This window comes from Panthera uncia, chromosome D1 (genome assembly GCF_023721935.1).
Source record: "Panthera uncia isolate 11264 chromosome D1, Puncia_PCG_1.0, whole genome shotgun sequence".
In the NCBI taxonomy this organism is placed as follows: Eukaryota; Metazoa; Chordata; class Mammalia; order Carnivora; family Felidae; genus Panthera; species Panthera uncia.
The window spans coordinates 95,664,130-95,687,302 of NC_064808.1; the positions used below are offsets into that span (position 1 = coordinate 95,664,130).

Here is a 23,173-nt window from a genome sequence, read left to right on the forward strand (position 1 = left end):
GGCTCTGAGCGTTCAGCACAGAGCCCGATGCGGGGCTCGAACTCATGGACCGCGAGATCATGACCTGAGCCGAAGTCGGCCGCTTAACCGACTGCGCCACCCAGGTGCCCCAATTTGATAGTTTTTCAATAAGCAACTGCCCCCAGTAGGGTCAAAGCTAAAAACTAATAATGATGGATATGAATGAAGCACTAGGCATCGAGGCACTCTTCTAGGAACTTCCTGTGTATTAACTCAGAGAAACCTCACAGCAATCCAGTGAGGGAAGTGTTATTATAATGTACGCTTCAAAGGCAAGAAACCCGAGGCAGAGAGTAAGTAGCCCAAGTTCATATAAGATGAGATTTCAACCCATATGGCTCCAAAGCCTGCCACCAACCCCCCCACACCCCCGCCTTCTTGCAGAAGGAGGTGTATCAGTTCTCCTGAGAAATCAGCCAATCAGCAGAATGGGATCACATCCCACATGTTACACTTGAGCATTTTCTCTAGCTGCCTGTCTTTTGAGAAGTTCCCTCGATGAAAACGGGCAAAGCTTTACACCCAGATCTAACTAATCTTGAAGTGACCGGTTCTTTACTGACCCAATTCATTAGCACAGATGACGGAAAGTGCTATGGAGATGCATCTGGGGTTGTGACCAGACATACGGCTTTCTTCGGTGACCACTGAGGGATGAAGTCAGGTAATCACGGGCTAGTAAAATCACACTGCTATAGAACAAGTAGAACAGAAGACCACTTGACAGCTGGTCATAGAAATGTAGTAGAAGGGCACTGGACCAGGAGACAGACGCTCTGAGGTTTAGTCTACACCTCTTGCCAATCACTGAACTTCTTTGGAGCTTAAGATTTTTTAATTTAGAAAACTAGTAGATAACGTAGGCAATTTTTATAGCACGTTTGGCTTTGGAATTCGAATTCTAACCTGTTACCTACCCACGTACCTGTACTTTCTTGTTCATTTGCTGAATTCTGTGTTGTCTGAATCTCAGGAAGAACTTGCCTAAATGAAAGGAAAACCAAATGTGAGATGTAACATCAGCTAGCTCTTTAATTCAAAGATAAAAACTGTCCATAGTCTGCCATATTGTTGTATGGGCTATATGAAACAACTGCTAGAAATGAACCACAGGATGATTTGTGTATTACCTGTTGAGTAAACACCATCACACTACTATAAGGTACATAACATAAAACTATCTCTTATGAGACTCTTTCCCAAATATTGACATTAAATTTCTGCTTTTGCAGTTTGTACATTATATCCTTAAATTTTTCTCATACCCTCAGTATTCGAAAAAAAGCAGTTCTGGAATCACTTAAGTTAACTGCTTTAACCAGAAATAAAAGCCAGCTGCCCGAGCCAGAAAACCACCACCAGTTTCCCTTTTCTTAAATTAAATAACATTTGGAAACAACCCAAATGCATATCAATAAGGGGCGGTTTATCTTTTTAATTTTTTTATATTAATTCATTTATTTTGAGAGAGAGAAAATGCAAGCAGGGGTGGGGCAGAGAGAGAGGGAGACAGCGAATGCCCAGGCTCTTCACTGTCAGAGCAGAGCCCAATTCAGGGTTCAATCTCATGACCATGAGATCATGACTTGAGCCGAAATCCAGAGTCGGACGCTTAACCCACTGAGTCACCCAGGTACTCCGATAAGGGACTGTTTAAATAAATAACAAAACAAAACAAAACCAAGTACAGAACAGTATGTATAGCATTATTCATTTTATGTAAGAAAGGCATATACAGGGGCGCCTGGGTGGCTCAGTTGGGTTAAGCGTCCCACTCTTGATCTCGGCTCAGGTCACGATCACGTTGTTTGCGGGATCGAGCCCCACATTGGGCTCCGTGTTGACAGCATGGAGCCTGCTTGGGATTCTCTCTCCGTCTCTCTCTGCCCCTCCCCCACCCCAATAGATAAATAGATAAATAAACAAACAAACTTAAAAAAAAAAAAAACTTTGGCAACAAAAATAATACAAATCAGGAAGAACTATTTTTTTTAAATGAGGTGGACAGAACTGAGGGCTTAACCTTAGAGAAATGATCTGCATATTTACCCTGTGGTCTGCCCACACTCCTTTTGGGACGACTGTTCCACATCAGCAGTCCCCTGCTGCTCAGCCTCTGCTCCTGGAGTCCTGGAACGGAACCATTTGTATCTTTTCAAGAAAAACCACCAGGAAACATGTGCCAAATGCGTAGCTCAGTCTAAAGAAATGCCTCTACCACGATGGATCTGATAACATTCACGAGCTGAGAAAACTAATCTGTGGTGATACAGGTTAGACAGTGGTTATCTTGAGGGCGTACTGACCAAGAGAAGGCACAAGGAGTCTTCTGGAACTCTAGGAATGTTCTAGATCTTGATCTGCATGGTGGCTACGCGGGTGCACACATATGTCAAACTTGTGTACTTTACATGCGTTACACCCCATGCTAGTGTTCTCAAAAGGGACTTCATGAGGATCTACAACAGGTGGCTTTGTCCTCTGGACGGGAATAATCGTCCTTCAGTATCCTAAGCCTCAGCAAAACAAAAACAAAAACACAAACACCAGCCCCCCCCCCCCCCCCCCCGTCCCCCAGAAAACCAAACGCCAAGAGCAAACAGCAGCACTGTTTTAAATCAAAGAGTAATTAGAGATGTGGTTCTATCCCAGAGACAAACTGCCCACGGATGGAACTAAATTTTGCTCTAGAAATCACTGCTGTGAGGGGAAAAAAAATAAAAAATAAAAAAAAAATCAAAGTCACAACCCAGAACACCCCCGAGCAATGCAACACGTCCCTCCCAGAAGACTGCCACTGCCCCAGCCTCTAGTCCCGAGCACAAGATCCCGCCCACCGAGCAGAGCTGATATTGGCATCTCTCACCCTGCGACTGAGGTCAGGGATGTCGCGCTGGCTTCCTGGTCTGGAATGTGTGCTTCAGAAGAACTGGTCCGCGAATGGGAAACTTTGTGCTTCTTGCCATTCCCTTTGTCCAAAGGCAGCTGAATCCGTTTGATTTTTGGTTTGGGTTTGGTGGGACCCGGCACGGAGGGGCTTGCTGACTGCTGCCCAGAGGACGGAGAGCCCCCAGGAGAGGCTGAGCTGGCTTGCATAGCTGAGGATAAAGCCTTGTTCTGCTCCAGCCCCACGCTGTTGGGGGCATCTACTGTCTGGGGAAAGCTGGCTCCCTGGGTCCCTGGAGCAGAATCAAGATCACGCTGGGAAGGGAGAATCCCAGTTTTGCTGGCAAGGAGCTGGTTCACGTGCTGAAGCTGATAGTGTTCTTCCGCTTCCCCCGGAGGCGAGGCGGCCGTTATGCCCGCGGTCTGAGCAGAGGGGAGCACGCAGATGCTAGATGCCGCTGTCATCGCGGCAGGAGGAGCCTGGGACGTCCCCAGTTGCGGAAACATTCCTGAACTTGGTGGCAAAGCCACAGGCTGGTCCTGCATCCCCAGGCTCTGCTGACTGGCTTTGATTAAAAGGTTGCTTATTGAGCCAATATCCGGGGTACCGAGCAGCCTGGGGTTGGTTAACGCGACATGTCCCGGAACTGACGCACTACTTGTAGGGGTTGTTGCGGTTTGCATGGATACAACGTTCAAGACGGAGGAGCCGGATGCCAAGCCAGACACAGGCCCCGCGGTGAGGTGGCCGGTGTCCTGGCTTATTGTTGATGCGCCCGCCGCCGCCGCCGCGGCAGTGCCTCCCACACTCTGCGGTAACAGCGGAGCCTGTTCAAAATACATGATGCCAGATTTAGACCTTTTTATGATGTTGGGGACAGTTCGGTGAGATGAAGTGTTAAGTGAGCCCAAATCTAGCAGATTGGGATGATTTGGCAGCTGGGAGGGTGTGAAGTTAATCAGTGTCATGTTAGAAACCACATCGGAAGGGGCAATGTTTGAAGGGTTGCTAGAGGGAGCGAGTTTTTTATTCTTTCGGGTCTGCAGACGAGATATGGGTCTTTTCTTGAGTCCAGAGGATGGAGTGGCTACTGTGGTACTGAGGTCTGTCCTCTGGCTGGCTTCTGAAACCAAAAGTTGGGGATCTGGAGGAGGCTGAACCCCAATAAGTAGGCCTGAAGGAGGGCTGTTGATGTTGGGTGGGAAACTACTTTGAGTAGCTGCGGGGAAGGAATGTAAGTGCTGGCGATGAGACATGGGGAGCAATCCTTTGCTAGCAGGAGGGAAGAGAGATGGAGAAGTTGGCAAGCTTGGATTTAGTCCCGTGGCTAGGGTGAGACCACTTCCCATGGGCCCCAATACTGAAGTATTTGTCTCCATCACATTGGGTGTAGAACTAACAGAAGAGGTCAATTGGATTTTTTGGGTCACTCCATTTGGAAGAGTTTGGAGAACATAAAGTGGCTGCATGTTCTGGTTAACAACAATGAGTTTCTCAGTGGCTGGTTTCAGGTGGGGTGGAGTGGTCTGGACAGCTGCATTAGAAATCTGAGATGGGCCAGGACTCTCGGTAGAGTTGGGCACATATTTCTGGTTCTGGATAGGAACAGTAGGGGAAACAGGTACCTGAAGGCCGGGGGTGCTACTGTTTCTAGTTAAATCCTGATTGTTGCCATGACCCTGCTCCACTGAACCACAAGGAGGGCTGGAGATGTGGTCCGCGTCCATGTGTCCTTGGATAAAATGATCGGGAGTCATGTGGCCTTCGGGCGTCGGATCTACCCCGGGACTCAGCAGTGCCGAGTCCCCTTCAGAGGAGGCCACAGACTTCTCCGTGATGGTCACCCTCTTCTCTCCTGAGTCGGAGATCACAGCCAGTCTACCGGCATTCTGGCTGGGGACCGTGGGACTCCGGGTGGTCAGGACGGACAGATCAGACGGCAGCTCCAGGGGCAGCTCGAACTGCTCCTCTGCTGAGATAGAGGAGGAGACGCTACTGTCCACAGGTTCTGTCGTGGGCAGCTGCTGAGAAAACACTTCGAAAAGACCCATGTCCTTTTCCCGGTTACTGTCGAGACCCAAGCCTTCACCGAGATTTAGGAGTTCCGACGAAGAGGACTCTGGGCTCTCGCCCAAAGCCTGCATGGATGGGGTATTCTTTAGGACGAAGTCCATGATGTCCGAGGGCAGGATGTTCCCACAGTCGTCACTGTTGTTGTTATCCGAGTCCGATTTCAGGAGCTCGGTGTTGTAGGTGTCTAGTAGGTTCTTGTCCGACGGGGTGCTCGTGTGGACTCTGCGGCTTGACTCCAATGAGCTGAGCTGAGCCTCCAAGGAATCCTGCCCCTGTGTTTTAACTCTGCTCACAGAGTGGCAGTTATCCATCTTTGGCTCATTTTTGTGGCCCACGGAACTCTTAATGACGTGCTCTTTCTCGCCGGCGTCTTCAGGCCGCTCCATCTTTAAGTTCTCCGTTCCGTTTTCTTTGCCGTTTCTCTTTGGAATCTGGCTGCTCTTCCTCGCTGTGGCTGTGACGCTCGTATCGCTCTCTGTGCCGTCATCGACACCATCCAGCTGAGAAATCTTCGGGAGGTCACACTGTTCTTCCTCCCGAAATAGATTATGGGATGCCAGCCGTTCCTCTCCGCCTGAAGAAATCACTGTCCTAGTGAAATTGTAATAATATAAGTCATCTTCATCAGAAGTGCTTAGGTCATCGGCCCCATCCACCTGTCCCTCAGCTGATCTCTTGCCTCGTTTCTTCCCAGTTGAGCTGCTGTAGAATGGAATGTCTTCTTCACCGTAGGATCTTACCCCATAGAGTGGGGTGAGCCCGAAGAACATGTTAGAGCGGGCCCGGGCACTGCGACGGGGATATCTCCTCTTGAAAGAGCCATCCTCCTGAGGTTTGGGACCATCTGGAAGCATCAGGTTTCTGTCCTGAACCGGAAGATTCTGATAATTGTTACTTTGAGAATCCTGGGATGAGGTATTATTGGGGCTTGGCTGGGCCGCTGGACCATCTCCTGGACTTTCAGAGGCTGAAACTGGTTCTGTTGGAGATGCCGACTCTATTTGCAGAGGGGAAACGGGACTACTTTCTTTCAGGGTATTCTTGGACTGGCCCTCACTCTCCATTTTGAGAGGCGTCAGTGTCACTTTGACCGTGCGTTTCCGGGGTGTCTGTAATTCCTTGGCAGATCCTTCTACTTGCATGGATGGAGCTTTGGGGACTCCTGGAATAGACAGGACTTTGTCTCCAATCTTATCAGAAGAAACATTATTACATGGTCGTTGCCCCATAAATTCTGGAGTCAAAACTTCATCAACAAACTCCGGCTTTAGGTTTCCTTCCTCGCCGGTGGTCACCTGACCAGGTTCCAAAAAAGACTTACTGGAATGTTTTTCTTTGAAAGTTTCTTTACAAGACTTTTTCCCTTTCTGTCTCCTGTCCCTGGAACTAGATCCCACATGTTCATTGACAATGGATGACCTGTTGCTCACTCCAGATAGCTTCAAGGTTTTGACTTCCGCATCTTCCTCGGGAGAGGGGTTTACTGATTGGTTAGAGTCTGCGTGTTGGTCTCGATCGTTCCTTTGCCCTCTCAGATGGAGTGGGGGGAAGGAGAGGGCCTCTTTAGAAGAAAATGGCACCGAAGAGAGTTCAGCAAAAGTGCCGATCTTGCCAGCATTTAATTCTCCAGATGCTGTGTTATGAAGCTGCGGGGCCAGCTTGGGAATGCCAGGATAAGCCACAGCATGTGCAGATCCCTCTGAACCCTTGGAACCTGGCACTTTGGCCTTCTCTCCCTTCAAAGAGGAGCTCTTGGACGCCACGTCGGAAGCACTGGAATGCTTCATTTCTGAAGATGAAGATCCGTCCAAGTGACTGGTTTTAGTGCCCATAGTAACCACTGTCCTTTGCGAATTTGAAGAGGTGGGAGTGTTTTGCCCTAAGTTACTGTTTGAGTTCAGCGGTCCTAAGACATGATCGACTGCTTTGGCACTTGACTCAAGATCTGTGGCAGTCCCGATGGCGGAGACTGAGGGAACACTATTCCTGGAGTAAGTACTCCCGGTTCTCACTGGAGACATTATCCGGAGTTTAGACCGCTGGGGTGACAGGGAAGAAGTGCTGTGTCGCCTGGAGCCAATGCTTCGGAGTCCAGAGGAGAGTAAAGGGTCACCCACTGTGACTATTTCATGAGTGGTTGGGGTAGGACTTCCTGAACAAGAGAGAGAAAATAATAGTCTATTACAGAGAGGGACAAACGTGCGGTAGCCACTGCTCTCAATGACTCGGCAATGACTTTTCACTGAAAACTGCAACGATCAAGATTTTCAACGAGCCAAAGTCACTGAGATAAAGTCGCCTGCAAGAACCACAGGCTAATCTTTGCGCTAACCTTTTCGGGTCAAGTTCGTCAACGAGGTAGGTCCTTTACCTGCAGAAGGCAATGGCCGACAGCCAGGGGATCTCTGTGTTGGAGAGTAACTAGGTGTCCGAATCCTAGGGACCTTCGAGATGACATGATAAAAACAGGAACCAGAGGTTTGCGAATGAGGTCGGTCTGGTGAGGGAGGACTTATAATTTCAGCTGTGCTCTGACTTTCTTTAGATGAAATTTCTGTGGTAGGAAAGAAACACTCGTTACTAAAAAAAAGTCCAATTAAAATATCCATCAAATGGGGGCGCCTGCCTGGCTCCGTGGGAGGAGCATGCACGCTTGAACTCGGGACTGTGGGTTCGAGCCCCACGTTGGGTGTATAAGGTTACTTAAAAATTAAATCTTAAGGGGCGCCTGGGTGGCGCAGTCGGTTAAGCGTCCGACTTCAGCCAGGTCACGATCTCACGGTCCGTGAGTTCGAGCCCCGCGTCAGGCTCTGGGCTGATGGCTCAGAGCCTGGAGCCTATTTCCGATTCTGTGTCTCCCTCTCTCTCTGTCCCTCCCCCGTTCATGCTCTGTCTCTCTCTGTCCCAAAAATAAATAAACGTTGAAAAAAAAAAAAATTAAATCTTAAAAGAAATAAAATAAAATAAAATAAAATAAAATAAACAAACCAATAAAAAGTAAGCAATTAAGGTAAAAATCAAAAATAGAAACAAATGACACCTCCCAGAGGGATGACGTTTTTCTGCCTTCAATCATGGCACTCCCAAAAATCAAACTCAAGTCCCATCTCGATGAAAGTCTCACCTGCAAAAGACGTGGGACTATGAGCGATGGTCCTGTTTTCATCGTGCTCCACAGTGCTGTTGATATCTGGCTCTACAACCGGAGGACGGCACTCCACTATCTTGCACGTGTACACACAGCGCTTGCGAGCATCCGTGGTACTCCAGTACACCCTGGAACACCTGGCAAACAGATCCATCAAAATCACCACCAGCGAGAGTACAGAGGCGGAGACGAACACGTGCCCAAACCTCTCCTCATCCTCGGTTCCCTGGCCTCCTGGGTTGACAGAATTCAGCTTCACTTCATGGATTCTTATTATAGATCCCCCTGGCTAGGCCGTTCCAAGCTTTTTGAAATGCTTGGTTTTTCCTAGTCTCTCAGAAAATAGCATAACATCTTTTTTTATTGTAGCGTAAGCAGGAGACAAAAATAGTACAAGATCCTAAAATGCAGAGAAAGAAAAATACTAACTGCTACAAGAAATAGTTCTTGACCTGCGGGAAGGGATTACTGCCCCACCGGGTGTACAAAGTGAGGACAGAGCAAACCTGAAGTGTTTCCTTTGGGAGAAAAGCCCCACAAGACAAGGGAAGTGTAACTGCTTCCAATCTGCGGGATGCTGATGGAGCCTGGTTTATACAAAGGGCTGCCGGCTAAATGCAGAGTATAGACTGTGCCGCCAGAATTGGAATGCAGAATAAATTGTGAGTATATATAGCAAAATGAGACTCCAAAATGGGAGAGCTAGAAAAGGAATTTTAAATTTACACTGTCAGCCTGCTAGAAGTTTCAAACATTTGCTTCACATAGGAAAGATGATAAATTCTCACTGGAGAATATGATTATTATTGTGGGGGGGGGTTTATATTTTTGGACTGAGGACAGAGGCATGAGGGGTTTGTCTGATCCACTACAACAATCTGGACTTCTGAATCCAGATAAACGGAACTCTTAAGAGACTGACCTCACGTTTTCTATTTAGGTTTTGTTTGGAAATGATTCTGAAAGTATGTCAATAGTACTTTCCTTCTATACGTGGATTTAGCGGACATAAACTGATACTTTAGTCCCAATCTACAAGAAGCAGCAAAAAACGGAGTTAATTTGCAGTAGCAGTTAAAAGTAGCTAACAAGTATGGCTCTCCATTCAACGACCTGCTCCTGGTTCGGGGTGCTCAAGCTGCGGGGGTTGGGGTCTTCTCTCTACAGTGCTACTTACTGATATCCAATAGGAAAAAGCTTATCTTCACAGTCAGAGAGATCATTCAGAATTCCTAAGCAGTCAATTGTCATGGAGCCTGACCAAGGAAAGAAGAACTAATTAGAGGAGATAATGAGAAGGCTCACTTTTAAACCAGAGACCAGAAAGTACCCCAGTGATACACGGAACCTTCCCCAACAACGGAGGCCCATATCATACCAATCATCATGTGGATATTTTCTGGTTCCAAGCCATTGAGAAACTTCCTTCTCAAGCTGATTCCTTCAAAGTCCACAAACACTCTTCTAAAAACTTCAAATCCATTCTCAGGAACCACCTAAAATGAAAATCCGGCTGTTAATAGGCTGCCCCTTTATACATTATATGCGTGATACCGATTCTCTCAGAGGGCAAAGTACAGAGCAGATCTCGAAATCACCCTGCTGTTTCACAGGAGGACTTCTGTATTTGCAAGAGAAGGTGATTCTAGGAACACACAGTTGGAAGGTAACACAAAGCTTACCATCTTGCTGTCCTCAGCCTGTTTTCCCTGAACTCCTATAGAATTCGAAAAGTAACGGGAGTTCTCACCTCGCCTTTGATCAAATCCCGATGTCGCTGGCAATATACTTTCTTATCATCCAGAAAGACACAGTTCTTGGCGCGAGAACACATGAAGTGATAGTTGCTGGTGCAGGATGTAAGGCAGCAACCCACAGTGGCTCCTGGCTTTTGGCAGAATTCACATCTCTAACCATCCAGAGAGAACAGAGGCCTAAGTCAGACTTTCAGATGTTTTAAGCCACTTTCCATCTCTAAAGAATTACCCCATTCTGCATTTCCTACAATTCATTTCTTTTAGTGGTAATTGAATTATAGAGAAATGATATGAGCCATAAATCCTCCTCTACAAATCCTCTCTCTCCCACTGCCCCTAGGCCCTAGAACTATTAAATATCACAATCTGATTTAGAACTTAAACCAAACAGTTTTGTTTTTTTTTTCTAGGATGCACGATTGCTTCAGAGAAGACCAAATTTCGAAGACTGATACTAAAAACATCATCTTGTTAGAAAGGTACTATATCCAAAAGAATTCAGTTCTGGAAAGAGTATACCAATCAGAAACATAAGGGTTCTCTAGTTACTAGGCTTATTAACAGATTAAATTTATCATCTGATTCAAAGACTTCCTTCAACTAGCCTGTATGTCAGCACCTTATTCTGTCAGTCACAGCCTGGGCTCCTCCCCACAGAAGACTTCGTCCTCTCCATGCAATTGACATGTTTTCTTTGCATGTGCTTTTTGTTTGCTTGTCTCTCTCCCTTTTTCTTTCTTTCTTTCTTTCTTTCTTTCTTTCTTTCTTTCTTTCTGACAATCCTTCATCTTCGTCCCTCCTTCCAAATATAGTTGTTAAAAATTTTACTCCTTCGTGGCCTTTTCGGACTACTCTCAGCTTCTACTGATCATTTTCCACATCCCTCTTCCTGTGTGTATCTATGTGGGTTTATCCTATGGAACCACAGGGTGTTGATTCAGCTGGGACCTCTGAGGTCATTTTGTCTAAATCACTTAATAAAGTAACACCCTTCTTGCACAAATTATCTCCCAAACTAGACAGTACTTTGTTTTCTGTTTCTTTTGTACCATCCTCCAGGGGTCAGAATAGCAATCTGCCTATAGTCTACACCACTATTTGCTGCTGGCTAACCATTCTGAAGGCACTATGAAAAGCATCAGTGAGGCAGCATTTAGCCAAGAGAAAACACCTGGAAACAGAGAGAGGATCTTTTCTGTAACATTCACACAGGTCTTACCAGCTGTTTGCCCCTGATCACGGCCATGTGCACATTCTTTAGTGATCCATCATCGTCTTCAAACACTTCTGCTGACCACAAAGCGCAATTTACATGTGTCCACTCATTTTGGCCAATGTATAGCAAACGGCCAGCATCCTATGAAATCAAGAGATTTCTTTTTTCTTTAAAGAATATAATGCCAAAGAAGGTTTTCCTTGGTATTAGCTTTATCTCAGTCAAGGTAGCATCAACAGTAATTCTTTAACTTGGGGATGCACGCAAAGATCAAAAGTCATTTTTCGATGTTTCTGTTTCTACTTCTCACCTTTCTAGATTACCTCTTCCATGGACTGGAAATATTTTACAAACATAGGGAACACAAACATTAGCAGTACATGCTAAGTTTATGAAAGTGCACACTGACTTCTTTAAAACCGTATTTCCAAGCCAGTTCTCTTAGCGTGCGTTTCTTTCTTATAAAACCTTTCTTATTGTAAGCTTACTGTGGGCCAGGCACTAAATAAAGCTTCATGAACATTATTTCCTCTAATCCTTATAACCCGCAGTGGTTACGTATTATCATTATCCTCATTTTAAAGATGAAACTGAGAGTCAGGGAGGTTAAGCTCCTCGCCAAGGTCAATAAGTAGGCAGCAGAGTAGAGAAATGAATCCAGGCAGCCTGCCAGGGCTGGGGATCTTAACCACTCTGCTATCCTATGTTAAACACAAGCCTTTAAATATGCAACTTACATATTTTATGGACTCTCATAAAATCTTTTTGAGGAATTTCCTGTAGAAATTATGAGACATCAGCAGGTTAACTGAAGGCAAATCATCTTTTAAATGAAAGAAAAGAAAAAACCCCAAGTGCCACATGCCAGGTGACAAACATTCGTTAAATAAATGGCACCCAGTCATCAAATTTAGACACAAAGGACACACAGTTCATGTGAGCATCTGCTAAGTAAGACCCCTTACACCAAGGTACTTACATTAGCACTGTCATCACCATACATCAAACACAATGCACATTGTCTATTATCCTCGATGCCTGGGGGTGGATTCAGTTCTGGACTATCTTCTCGACTCCTATCAGTACCTTAGAACCCAAAAGACAACCAGTTAAAATCGGCAACACTACGTCTGATTTCCAGGAAGAAAAAAAAAAAACCCCACTTAGGCTTCAATAGCCTGCAGCTTATAAAATAAACACTTTCAAAAAGTGTTCAAAGTCATGTTATCTCGCCATGTGTTACAGCGGTTCTATCGATTTCTTGTTATCGGTCCAAGCTAAGCGAAAGCAATGATTGTATTACATTTGAGGATGACCTCGAAATTTCTTTCTAGTATTGAATTTAGATTCACGAAGTTGATCATTTGCATCTAGAGAGAAATGGATAATGGCTCATTTGGTGCCTTACTCAGAATTGGTGGTGTAGGAGGATGGAGTGGTGTTGGAGAGTCTGGTTCTCCGGGCCCTTTAGGTTTGGGAGCCGGGATGATTTTCTTCATTAAAGGAGGCTGCTCAGTGTGGCTGTTTTCCTCTCGCTCCTGCCACTGAGCATAATTATGGTCAAGTGAAGGCGGAAGCACTGCGTTTGGTAACATCCCACTGCTGAAAATAATTGATTCAACAAGTATTTATTGACCTCCTACGACACACCTAGAACTACACAAAATTATCAAATTCTTGGCATCATCAGGTTACAGCCCCATGCACGAGCCATTCACAGAACGTAAGAACAAGCCACAGATTGTGAAAACGGCCTACACATACAGGACTTTATTATTTAAAAAAATATATTCTCGATACATGACTCTTGGTGAAACTTCCAGAAACAAATGATAACTTTATCAAAGACTCAAAAGGATTTAGTAGAATAAAATTTTTAAGTTAAATATGGAGACTCAAGAGCAGGAGAGAGCACCATTTGAACCAAATAAAACAGAACCCGGTTATCACAAGTCCAAATACTGAGCTGCATATATAGCACGTGGATTGTACCTCTGCCACAAGTTAAGCCAAATTCCGGAAAACATAACATATAAAGAGAGAAAAAAAATGGGCAACAGACTATAATAAACATTAAGTATTATCTCTAAAGCAGCATCGAAAAGGCATTTCAAATGATTAATTGTTAATATTAAGACCTAGCCTAAAGAAACCTTAATCTAGAAATGTCAGAACTCTCAAATTTCTAGCTGATGAGGAGGAAAAAAAAGGAATACCAAGTTTACTTACTTGCTCGATACTTTATTTGGCTCCCAAAACCTAGACTTTTTGACACTGAACCATGGAAAAACACGTTCCATTTGCTAACAGAAAAATAAACAAACAAACAAATGTAAGCATGTGAACATCCATTTGGAAACCACACGAAAACTAACAACTTCACACCAGCTTCCCTGTCAATATGAGGATGATTTCAGGCCACTACGGGAAAGATCCATCCACTCTGGCAACCTCGCCAATTTCCTCCCAAAGAATCAGAGGAATTAACTAAACCAAAAGATGTTTTGCACACGTGGCAAAACAAATCGGAGAAGAGAACAAATCCGTGTTGCTCACAGAGTAATTACCCATAGATGCGCATTAAAAACATGAACTATTAATATCATTCACCCGAATAAAGAAGGACTTGACCATGCTGTTGGCTTTTTTAATTTCTGGCTGTCCTCCATCTGAATTAATGGCTGCTTGAATGATCTTCACGATATCATCACTGAACTCCAACTGTATACAAAAACAAAGTATTAATTATTCAAAAAGCAGTGTGATCTCAAAACCACTTCCTGTTCCCTCCTAAATCACCCGGCACAGAAATCCAACAGAAAATGGACACCCTACTTTAATGCAGTGTAATTTGTCTTTAGTGGAGGCTTTTTGAATTCAGTTCTCAATTAACTTGCGGCAGCCAAGAGAAGCCAGGCTAATAAAGCAAGTATGCAAATAAATTAGCTGTTATCATGGCAAGTTACCCAAATAGGACCATGATTTTTTACTCAGATTAAAATGAATAAAACAACTGAACAGCAAATGTGGACCATGAGATTACAGATGTTCCCATACGTTCTTTTTATTTTAAATTTTGTAATTTTTTAAGTAATCTCTACATCCAACGTCGGGCTTGAACTCACAACCTCGGAGATAAGAGTCGAATGCTCCACTGACTGAGCCAGCTGGATGCCCCATCAACAAATGAAATGTCAAATATGGACCATGAGATAACAATCATCCCCATACATCCTTAAACCCATACATTTAAAAGACATCCGTCTATAATAAAGATCCTAGACTGAAAGACACGTTATTCAGACATGATTTCAAAAGGGGCAAACCAAGTAACTTCACGTTAGCATGTTCCCACAAAGTTTAAATATAAAAATAATTTTAAGGCAAAAATGATTTTCAGCGAACTCAGATGAAAGCCAAACCAGAGAACCGTTCTGAGACACTACCTCCCTGTCTTCTGAAACACAGAGCTAAGAGAGCTCACATATTTTTAGGTATTTAAATCCACATGACGTTGCTAAATATAATACAAACCATCTTTTAACGCTTACTCCCAAGCCTCATCCCCCAAAAGACCCAAAGAAGCTAAAATGGCACTTGGAATGTTGGTAGTTCGTTGGAGAGACGTACCACGGATGTGTAACTCCCTTGGTCCATTTTCCTCTTCACTCCTTCCAGATCTAAAGGCTGCTGCTCCTCCTGTTTGCTGACCTCGGTAAGCACCGGCGGGTCAGGCCCTTCCGGGGAGCTGCGGGAAGGTATGCTCTCCTCCGTCTCAGGATTTAAGTCTGGTGGCTTGGCGGCCTGTTGCCAGGAAAGACAGGTTTCTTTTACCTGACACTGAAAATGAGGCACCCGTGTAAATTCTATTAAAATTAATAAAGATAGCACGGAAGGATTCCTATTATTAAACCTAAAGAACGTGAAAATAATCAGAGATTTCTTAAATAACAGAAAAAGTAATCGGAACGAGCCAGTTCTCTAAGACTTTGACCATGCAAGTCTGTGACTTTGAACTTAGAAGCTTTGCCTGATAACTTCCAAACCTCGTATGAAAACACAGACACCCTCCAGTCCCTTCTGAGGAGGACAGAGATTGCAAATGTTCCTATCCAAAATGTGGAGTTCTATCAAGAGACAAAGCAACAGCCTATCTGAGTTCAAGTTATCCGTGCGGTTCTTTCAGCATTTTACCTTGAGTTTCTAATGACTACTCTACAGGTGTATATAGTTCACGACTAAAATAGACAAAAAGTAGTGATTTACAAATTGTGCCCCGAGGAGCCTAGGGATTTCCCAGAGGCAAAGGGTCTCTAGCCACATGACTATCATCTTAGATCAGGCCCTCAATCTCTCTCTTCCCCAGATTGATCTAACTGCCTCCCAACCACTCTCCCTGCTTCTAGCCTCAGTCCTCACCAATCCTTCCTCTCTCTTCTAGTCAGAATCACTTTTTCTCTAAAAAAGCAATTCTGATCAGGTTACTCTTGGGTGAAGCTCTTCATTGGTCCCTCTCAGACCCTTCAGAGTAGAAAGTCCAAATTTCTTATCATAACAGCAAAGAAGTTCCCTAGACAAGATCTTACTCTGGGCTCTAAAGATTTTCTTTAAAAAAAAAAAAAAAACAAACTTTTTTTTTCCTAATGTTTATTCATTTTTGAGAGAGAGAGAGAGAGACAGAACAGGAGTGGGGAGGGGCAGAGAGAAAGGGAGAGGAAACACAGAATCCGAAGCAGGCTCCAGGCTCTGAGCTGTCAGCACAGACTCTGACGCGGGGTTTGAACCAGATCACGACCTGAGCTGAAGCTGACCGAGCCACCCAGGCACCCCGGCCCTGAAGATTTTCTTAATGGTTGAAAGCCACAACAAGTGACTCTACAAAACTGAACGAAGAATGACGCAAAATAAAACCAACAGTCCATCACCGGAGAAAACCCACTTCAGAACAAACTCTTAGGAACCGACATGAGACTCGGGCCTACCTGTCGGTAGCGGAGCAAGTGGCTGGTGGTCCGAGAGTTCAGCAAAGCTGTCAGGACTTGCTTCAGAGAGATCTGTAGCTCTTTCTCAAGGGCCAGTCGCCACTCTGCAGGGTGCCGCTCAGTACAGTTCACACAAGTATAGGCCACGCTTTCTGGCAGATTAGATAGAATCTCATACATCTCATCTGGAAAAACAAAAACCTACGATGCTGAGGTGCTCTGAAGGGTGGCAGACAGGGAGAAGAGGACATTACTCCACTGAGTTTAATACAAAGTTGTAGGTTAGGAACAGTAGCAAGACTCTAACGTCCCCGAGGAACTGATCCCCACATACTGAGCTCCAAAGGGACACCAGCAACACTAACCCAGGATTTGGTTACTGGAGGATCGACCGGTTACGGGGCCCACCAAGAGCTAGCAAATGAATATTGTAAATGTTTATGTTCCCGATAAACGAGCACAACTTAACACGACAGTGTTAGAGACCGAAGTTATTCAAGTTATTCTAGAGACCAAGAAGGGAAATTTAAAACGACTCTAAGTAACAGCATGGCCGTCATGTTACGTTTACAGATTACTCTGGGGGCTGTAAATGTACCAAGAAAGAAGAAAACTGTAATAAAAAAAAAAAGACTCCAACCTTCTGTACCTGAAAGATTCTCACATTTGGAGTGGACCCAGCGGTCGCACTTCCCACACTGCATCATCTTGCTCTCGTAGTCGTCGTCGTCATAGCACTTGTCACACAGAGGGCAGAAGTTCCCTGTGAGCAAAGCATGCGGTTCAGCGGGGCTCTGGGCCCCGTGCCGGCACCTCTGAGGCTGGGGCTTCTATGTGCCGGAACTTCTTAACAACGCCAGCATAGATCTCCGATGGGATGCTCACACATCTGTGCGGCGTCAAGATTATTCTGAGCTCTTAGAACATACCACTAATTCCATTTAGACTCCTTTTCTTTTGGAGTAGCCTCCACATCTAACGTGGAGCTTGAACTCACGACCCTGAGATCGAGAGTCACATGCTCTATGGACTGAGCCAGCCAGGCACCCTTACTTAGACTCATTTTTAAAGGTCGTGGGGTAGAGTCTACAGACGACACAATAAAAAAAGAATGAAAGAGAGAATTTTCTCTCTTGAACATCCCAAAGAAATGTCTATATTTTTTAAAAAAGGTGAGGATATGGGTGTAAAATAACACAGTTAATTTACACCTCCTTATTCCTAGTGATTTAAGTTAGAGCTTAGAGCAGCACTTCGAAAAGTTCAGCACAACATACAACCTTCGTCAATTTGTTTTATCCATAATATCCTCTATCATTCTTAACAGACTTAACATTGATTTGCTTATATTAGTAACTTGCTTATATTAGTATAACTTCCAATAGTAAACTTTGTATCATTATTATCCTAAATCAGCAAAACGAGTTTAACGTATTAGTTATTAATTTTTTTCTAGCATATCTATGAAAATAAAATGTTTGACTCAATACCACCTAAAATCACTTCTGAAACAATGAAACGTCTATGTACCTTACTTTTGGAAATAATGGCTTAGAGCCTTTCTTTGTGGTTAGTTATTACAACAAGTCCCCTTAATTCTTCCCATATAAGCTAACAAAATATTTCTAGTTGCTGTGATACTTCGCGTAAAGAAAAGAACAAGGCCAGGAACTTAGTAAATGCTCTAAATGGTACCCTTGACAAAATGCGCAAGACTTTCTACTTCACTTCCCTGGAGTGTTCGGTTCACCTCCAGAGCAACCAAATATATAACCCCTGAGAGTTGATAAAACCGGCCTTTTTGATGTACCTTTAGCAAAGAGTTTGGCACAGTCATGGCACAGTGAGAAATCATGAGACCACTGTGCGTCCCATCCTTTGCCTGGAGTCGTGGATCCACAGCTCTTGCAGCGAACACACTTGGTGCAGATCTGGAAAAGAAAAGAAATTCAATAGGAATTCACTTTTAGTATCTCATCTCATTTAAAAAGATCTCGGATGCAATCAGTTTCCAGAGTGGACTTCTTCCCTGGGACGCCTTTCCTTAATAACGAGACCAAAACATTGTTACAATGACATCCTCGAGCAAGGCTCTCCCTGTTACAAGGTGCACGAGCCCCAGAGCTCCATGCCAGTTCTCTCTGAAACAGCACGATGTGTGCACTCACCCAAACTTTCTTTTTCTTTGTGGGTTTGGTGGGGTAGTTTGGTCCCAGGCACTCAGGGTGATAGCTGTTTCGGCACTTATTACACTCCAGCAGCTGCTGTAGGAAATATAAAGGCAGAGGATGAATAGCTACCAACTTCCAGGTATAAAGTGAGTAGGTCACAGACGCGGAAAGTGCAGTGCAGAGAATATAGTCACTAGGACTGTAACGGTGTCGTGAGTTGGCAGATGCCGACGACACTTCTCACGGTGGGCACTGTGTAATGTACAGAAGTGCTGAATCACTAAGCTGCACGCCAAAAACTAACATAATATTGTGTGTCACTTGTAATAAAAAAGAAAATTTAAAGGCAAAGGTGGATATCACATCAATTCACTCGAAACACCTATGACTCAGTGTCCCTTTCATATTTATCTGCAAGTAAAGTATAGCACATCATGACAACAGTTTAAATTTTCTCACGAATTATTTATTCTCAGTGAAAGCATGCGGATTTAGGTCCTGCGAAAGGTCCTCGGTGATGAATGTTCTTATCGGGTAGATTTGATTTACTTTGGGGGATTTTACCTAATGACAATGTTTTCTCCTATATGCCCCAAATTAAAACACAAAAATAGGCAATGAATTATACCTAAATAGTCACGCTAGACTAAGCCAACAAAGAAAAAATATAGGTACAAAACCCAAAAACAAAAGGCAGAGACGGAGAGAGGGGATACTCCTCTAAAGAGTTCTATCACTTCGTTTTATACCTTTGTAGCCTGGTGCTGCCTTCCACAGACGTGACAGAACTTGCAGCGACGACAACACCAATTCTCCAGCTGGTCCTCCAGAGGGCGCTCGTTCTCCTCTAAACAAAACTTGTGGAAGGGCTCACAACAGACTTGGCAATACACAAACTAGGGTAGATGGGAACATAGAAGTTGTCAAATAACATGAAGAAATAGCAACCAAATCCTATCTATATACTTCAGGCTACAGGAGCCCAACATGTTTTATTCAACATATAATCATTCAGCAATGATTATGTAAAAAAAAAAAAAAAAAAGTCCAATATTAGGCATTGCAGGTGATTCAGGGGACTAAAGTAATAACAGTAGAATTAAAAAAAATAACTATACAGGGGCGCCTGGGTGGCTTGGTCAGTTAAGTGTCCGACTTTGGCTCAGGTCATGATCTCGCGGCTGGTTAAGTTCGAGCTCTGCCTCGGGCTCTGTGCTGACAGCATGGAACCTCGACCCTGCTTCAGATTCTGGGTCTCCCTTTCTCTCTGCCCCTCCCCCACTCATGGTCTGTCTCTCTGTCTCAAAAATAAATAAACATAAAAAATATTTTTAAAGTAACTATATAGATATGTATTTTTTAATATATAATAAATACATTCCCAGATTTAACAGAATGTGGCTAAGTGCCATAAGCAAGCTACAAGAGCTATGGGAAGGGGGAAATGGGGAGGTTTTGTGTGTTTGCAGGGGAGAGGCAGAAAGAGAATTCCAAGCAGGATCTGTGCGGTCAGTGCAGAGCCCAACGCAGGGCTCGAACCCATGAACCAGGACTTGAACCCATGAACTGTGACATCATGACCTGAGTCAAAAGGAAGAGTCAGACACTGAACTGACAGAGCCACCCAGGTACCCTGGGAAGGTTTTAAAGGTTTCCGACAATACACTAAAGACAGTTGTAAGCTCTGGTTTATCCTTTCCATCTGTAATTTTAAAATGATATTTTCATATGGGCATTTTTAAAAATTTTGAGTAAGAATTTTATTTTGCTGGGGCACCTGCATGGCTCAGTTGGTTAAGCATCCAGCTCTTGATTTCGGCTCACGTCATGATCTCACGGTTCATGAGTTCAGGCCCTACATGGGGCCTGATGCTGACAGAGTGGAGTCTGCTTGGGATTCTCTTTGCCCCTCCCCGCTTGTGCTCCCCCCTGCCTCAAAATAAATAAATAAACTTAAAAAAAAAAAAAAAAGAATTTTATTTTGCCATAACAGAATTATTGGGGCAACTGGTCAAGTCTAAATGAGGTCTATAGATTAGGTTAACAGTAATATGCCAGTGTTAATTTCCTGATTTTGATAACTATACTGTGATTACATGAGAATGTCCTTGGTTTTAGGAAATACACACCAAATATTCAGACGTAAAAGGACACGTCTGCAACTTACTCCCAAAGTTTCAGAAAAAAATGTGTTTGCATATAAAATGTGTACACATATTTAACTTCTCACTTTGTAAAATACGGACACACAAAGAGAAAAGGATAAAGCAAATAAAAATATTGACATTTGAGGGGCACCTGGGTGGCTCAGTCAGTTAAGTTTCCAACTCTTGGTTTCGGCTTAGGTCATGATCTGGCAGTTGGTGAGTTTGAGCCCCACGTCTAGCTCTATGTTGGCGGTGCGGAGCCTGCTTTGGATTCTCTCCCTCTCTCTCTCTCTGCCCTTCCCCTGCTGGCTCTCTCTCTTTCTCAAAATAAATAAACTTAAACAATTAACATTTGGGAAATCTGGGTGAAGGATATATGGGAATTCTTTGTACTCTAACTTTTCTGCAAACCTGAAATAACATCACCATAAAAAGATTTTTAAAATTCAAATGCCAGAATTCATTAGGCACTGGTTATGTTTTAGGAGTGCAATGCAGGCAGTGGGCTATTCCTTTTCTAATTCAGTTTTTAGGAATCCTGTGGGATTGCTGTGCATAACTACACAATTTAAATTAAAGCAATTATAGTCTGAAAAAAATCGTTTTATCATAGAAGTTGAAGGACTGGTGCTACAAGTTATTCATGTGGATAGCATATGTATGGATGCAAAGTATAAAGATTACATACAAGAGATACAGCGGACCCTTGATGTTATAGACCGAATATTCTTCACTTGCTCTTAGCCAAAAGGCGGAGAATCAATTATAGACTGAATACTCTTTTTTTTTTTTAATGTTTTAATGTTTTTTTTTTTATTTTTGAGAGAGAGAGAAGGACGGAGGAAGGGCAGAGAGAGATGGAGACACAGAATCTAAAGAAGGCTCCAGGCTCTGAGCTGTCAGCACAGAGCCTGACGTGGAGCTCGAACCCATGAGCTGTGAGATCATGACCTGAGCCAAAGTCAGACACTTAACTGACTGAGCCACCCAGGCGCCCCTACACTGAATATTCTTAATCTCAATGGTATCTAAAGCAACCCCACCACTTAGAACAATATTATAGTTCACGATAGGCACTAATAGATTTGCTTAATGAATGAACACCAGACAATAATGTATAATTTTGCTAATGTATAATTTAACATAGCAAGTGGGCAGGGCTGAATCTCTTAGCTAGTGAATGAGTCTCACGGACTGCTCAATATCCACATTACAATCTGGGTTTGGAATTTCGTTATGATACTAAAATACATATGTGATAAAGTAATAAGCGAAGGAGGCATTCTGGAATTGAGGATTGTATGAATGACAAACTTCTGCTCTCTATTTAAATTGTGCTTTTTTTTCTCTCTTACTGTAAAGGTGGCAGATATTCACTGCAAAAGATTCAAAAGGATAAAGAAAAATAAAGAGAAAACAAGTCAACCATAACCCAACCACACTTTTAAGATTTTGATGTAAATCTTTCCACAACTCTTTCTGAATATATTTTTAAAACAATGTCCAAACCAAAATGGGATCACGCTTTACATACTACTTTGTAACCTGCTATTTTAACTCAGTGACGTGTCAAGGACACCTTTCCATGTCTATATCAATCTGTATTATTATGTAGGACTTCATACTTGCCCTTATATGCATGTCCTATGATTATTTTAAGCAAGCCCCCGCTCTTTACTGACAAACTTTCGGCTGTTTCCTATTTTTGATCACTCTAAAGAGTACTGAAATAAAGTCTTGTATTTATTACATATATAGAGAAAGGTTTATTATATACATGTACGTATACATGTATATATTATGTACATGTATGTTTATATACACGTGTATGTATTGTACACGCACATATGTATGTACACATATACCTATTTGCTGATCTAATTATAGCCTTAAGATAAATGCCTGGAGGACAATTGTTGGGTTAGACAGTATGCTCATTTTAAAGATAAATACGTATTTCCGAACAATCAGCTCAGAAAGAAAGACTGTAACATTTAGATTTCCACCAGCGGAAAGTCCCTATTTCCAAATCTTTTTTTCCCACGTGATTTTTTTTTTAAGATTTTATTTTTAAGTAATCTCTATACCCAACCTGGGGCTAACACCCAACACAAGCTCAAGAGTCACATGTTCCACCAACTGAGGCAATCAGGTGTCCCTTCCCACATGATCTTTTTAATGCTTAATGTCCAATTTTTGTTCATCAGAAGGCTCTAGGACACCTCCCACCATGTTTATTTCTCATTTTGTGAATTACATATTTCTGCCCTTAGCCTTTTCTTTTAGTGGGTGTTGTTCCTTTTTCTTATTAATTGCCAAGAGCTCTTTATAGACAAGGGGTTTTTGATATTCAATATAAGATAGCCATATCTTTCTCTAGAAGAGCACTGTAACAGTTTTTCCATGTTTGGACATGTAGCAGAAATATCAGAACTCTAATAAAAAGAGTGAATTTAAGAGATGAGACCATTCAACTTTTCACACTCAATACTTTTGCTACTCTACTAAGAGGCAGATTCCTTCCTAAAACCTCTACAAAATCTTCAAAAATACTTCGGTGGCTGGTTTCAAGAGGAGATACCAGGGCACCTAGAGGCCTCCTGTGGAGCATGCGACTCTTGATCTCGGGGTTGTGAGTTTGAGCCCCACGTTGGGCAGGGAGATTACTTTAAAAATTAAATAAAATTAAAGAGGGGGCAGCACCTGGTACACGCCAACGAAACAGAATAAATGATTCTTTCATTACAGCAAAATAATCTACCATTCAACTT

The 23,173-nt window shown here is 43.3% G+C and overlaps 1 protein-coding gene and 1 long non-coding RNA gene across 5 annotated transcripts in view; one reads left to right on the plus strand and one right to left on the minus strand.

The window, feature by feature from the left end:
- Positions 1–23,173, minus strand: part of KMT2A (lysine methyltransferase 2A) — an 83,615-nt gene that overhangs the window by 19,101 nt on the left and 41,341 nt on the right. For 2 of the 4 annotated variants that reach the window (XM_049612130.1, XM_049612140.1), the window contains 19 exons: positions 19,005–19,151; positions 18,253–18,348; positions 17,895–18,015; positions 16,734–16,847; positions 16,085–16,269; positions 14,733–14,906; positions 13,713–13,823; positions 13,332–13,405; positions 12,511–12,704; positions 12,082–12,188; positions 11,106–11,243; positions 9,880–10,038; positions 9,508–9,625; positions 9,307–9,385; positions 8,106–8,266; positions 7,353–7,535; positions 2,888–7,133; positions 2,071–2,151; positions 947–1,005 (listed from right to left, as the gene is read on the minus strand). In XM_049612130.1, the coding sequence (XP_049468087.1) occupies positions 947–1,005; positions 2,071–2,151; positions 2,888–7,133; positions 7,353–7,535; positions 8,106–8,266; positions 9,307–9,385; positions 9,508–9,625; positions 9,880–10,038; positions 11,106–11,243; positions 12,082–12,188; positions 12,511–12,704; positions 13,332–13,405; positions 13,713–13,823; positions 14,733–14,906; positions 16,085–16,269; positions 16,734–16,847; positions 17,895–18,015; positions 18,253–18,348; positions 19,005–19,151 (6,547 nt within the window). Of the gene's footprint in view, positions 1–946; positions 1,006–2,070; positions 2,152–2,887; positions 7,134–7,352; positions 7,536–8,105; positions 8,267–9,306; positions 9,386–9,507; positions 9,626–9,879; positions 10,039–11,105; positions 11,244–12,081; positions 12,189–12,510; positions 12,705–13,331; positions 13,406–13,712; positions 13,824–14,732; positions 14,907–16,084; positions 16,270–16,724; positions 16,848–17,894; positions 18,016–18,252; positions 18,349–19,004; positions 19,152–23,173 lie in introns of all 4 variants that reach the window. The other 2 variants (XM_049612126.1, XM_049612139.1) reach the window with 1 other exon arrangement.
- On the plus strand, positions 3,560–22,138 carry LOC125909355 (uncharacterized). The gene is made up of 3 exons (XR_007453663.1): positions 3,560–3,646; positions 10,297–10,365; positions 21,765–22,138. It is a non-coding gene; the product is annotated as an uncharacterized LOC125909355 (long non-coding RNA).